Here is a 1,329-nt window from a genome sequence, read left to right on the forward strand (position 1 = left end):
CTGGGAATGGGGTGGGATGATCCCTGACCACCCAGATATGGGGTCTGAGGGCTGGGAAGGGGGTGGGTGATCCCTGACCACCCAGATATGGGGTCTGGGGGCTGGCAATGGGGTGAGGAGATCCCAAACCACCCAGATATGGGGTCTGGGGGCTGGAAATAGGGTGAGGAGATCCGTGACCCACAAGCCCACCACTCCTTATGGAATCCTAGAACCTGGGAGGTCCCACACCCCCAGTTCCCCCCCCCAGACCACCCCTCACCCCCCTGCCCACCCCACACAACCCCTTACCCTTGCCATCTTCTCCTCTCCTCGCAGCAGCACGACCTCGTAGCCGTCGCCTTGCAGCATGACGTAGGCAAAGGATGCAGCCGGTCCCGCGCCATCTTGTCCTCCCACCGTGACGTTAAGGAAAGTCTTCCGGGCCCCACAAGTGCTCACAAGAGTTTGGGAGCAGGGACCCCCCAAGCTGTACCCCCTCCCATCAAAAGCTCGGTACCTCCACTGCCTCAGGACGTGGCAGACGAGAGGGGGGTGGTGTGTGGGGACGCATCGGGGTGAGTCCCCCTCTGTCAGCTTGCAGGTTTCGCCCTTTGGGCAATGGATGTCGTTGCAGGACAACTTGTGGGGCTCACATTTGGGTTGGTTGTCCACCATCCTACAAATTGCCCCCATTGGACACGGAAAGTCTTTGCAGGACATCTTGTAGGGCTCACATTTGGGTTGGTTGTCCACCATCCTACAAATTGCCCCCATTGGACACGGGAAATCTTTGCAGGACAACTTGTAGGGCTCACATTTGGGTTGGTTGTCCACCATCCTACAGATTGTCCCCATTGGACACGGGAAATCTTTGCAGGACAATGGGTTGGGAACGCATTGAGGCCCATCCTTGATTATTTGGCACATTGCTCCAACTGGACACGGGAAATCTTTGCAGGACGTCTTGTAGGGCTCACATTTGGGTTGGTTGTCCACCATCCTACAAATTGCCCCCATTGGACACGGGAAATCTTTGCAGGACAACTTGTAGGGCTCACATTTGGGTTGGTTGTCCACCATCCTACAAATTGTCCCCATTGGACACGGGAAATCTTTGCAGGACATCTGGTAGGGCTCACATTTGGGTTGGTTGTCCACCATCCTACAAATTGTCCCCATTGGACACGGAAAATCTTTGCAGGACAACGGGTTGAGCTCGCATTTGGGTTGGTTGTCCACCATCCTACAAATTGCCCCCATTGGACACGGAAAGTCTTTGCAGGACATCTTGTAGGGCTCACATTTGGGTTGGTTGTCCACCATCCTACAAATTGCCCCCATTGGACA

General features: G+C 55.4%; 1 protein-coding gene across 1 annotated transcript in view; it reads right to left on the reverse strand.

Moving 5' to 3' along the window:
* The window catches only part of LOC122194123 (IgGFc-binding protein-like), a gene marked incomplete at its 3' end in the record, with an annotated part of 6,746 nt that extends 5,429 nt beyond the window's left edge, over positions 1–1,317 (reverse strand). The window contains exons 1-2 of the mRNA XM_042895046.1: positions 1,060–1,317; positions 292–816 (exon numbers count right to left, since the gene is read on the reverse strand). Of these exons, the coding sequence (XP_042750980.1) occupies positions 292–816; positions 1,060–1,305 (771 nt within the window). The remainder of the gene's footprint in view (positions 1–291; positions 817–1,059) is intronic.
* Positions 1,318–1,329: the final 12 nt, after the last annotated feature.

The sequence above is a fragment of the Lagopus leucura genome, unplaced genomic scaffold (assembly GCF_019238085.1).
Source record: "Lagopus leucura isolate 7727_CA_CO unplaced genomic scaffold, USGS_WTPT01 35003-0_obj-0_obj, whole genome shotgun sequence".
NCBI classification, from domain to species: Eukaryota; Metazoa; Chordata; class Aves; order Galliformes; family Phasianidae; genus Lagopus; species Lagopus leucura.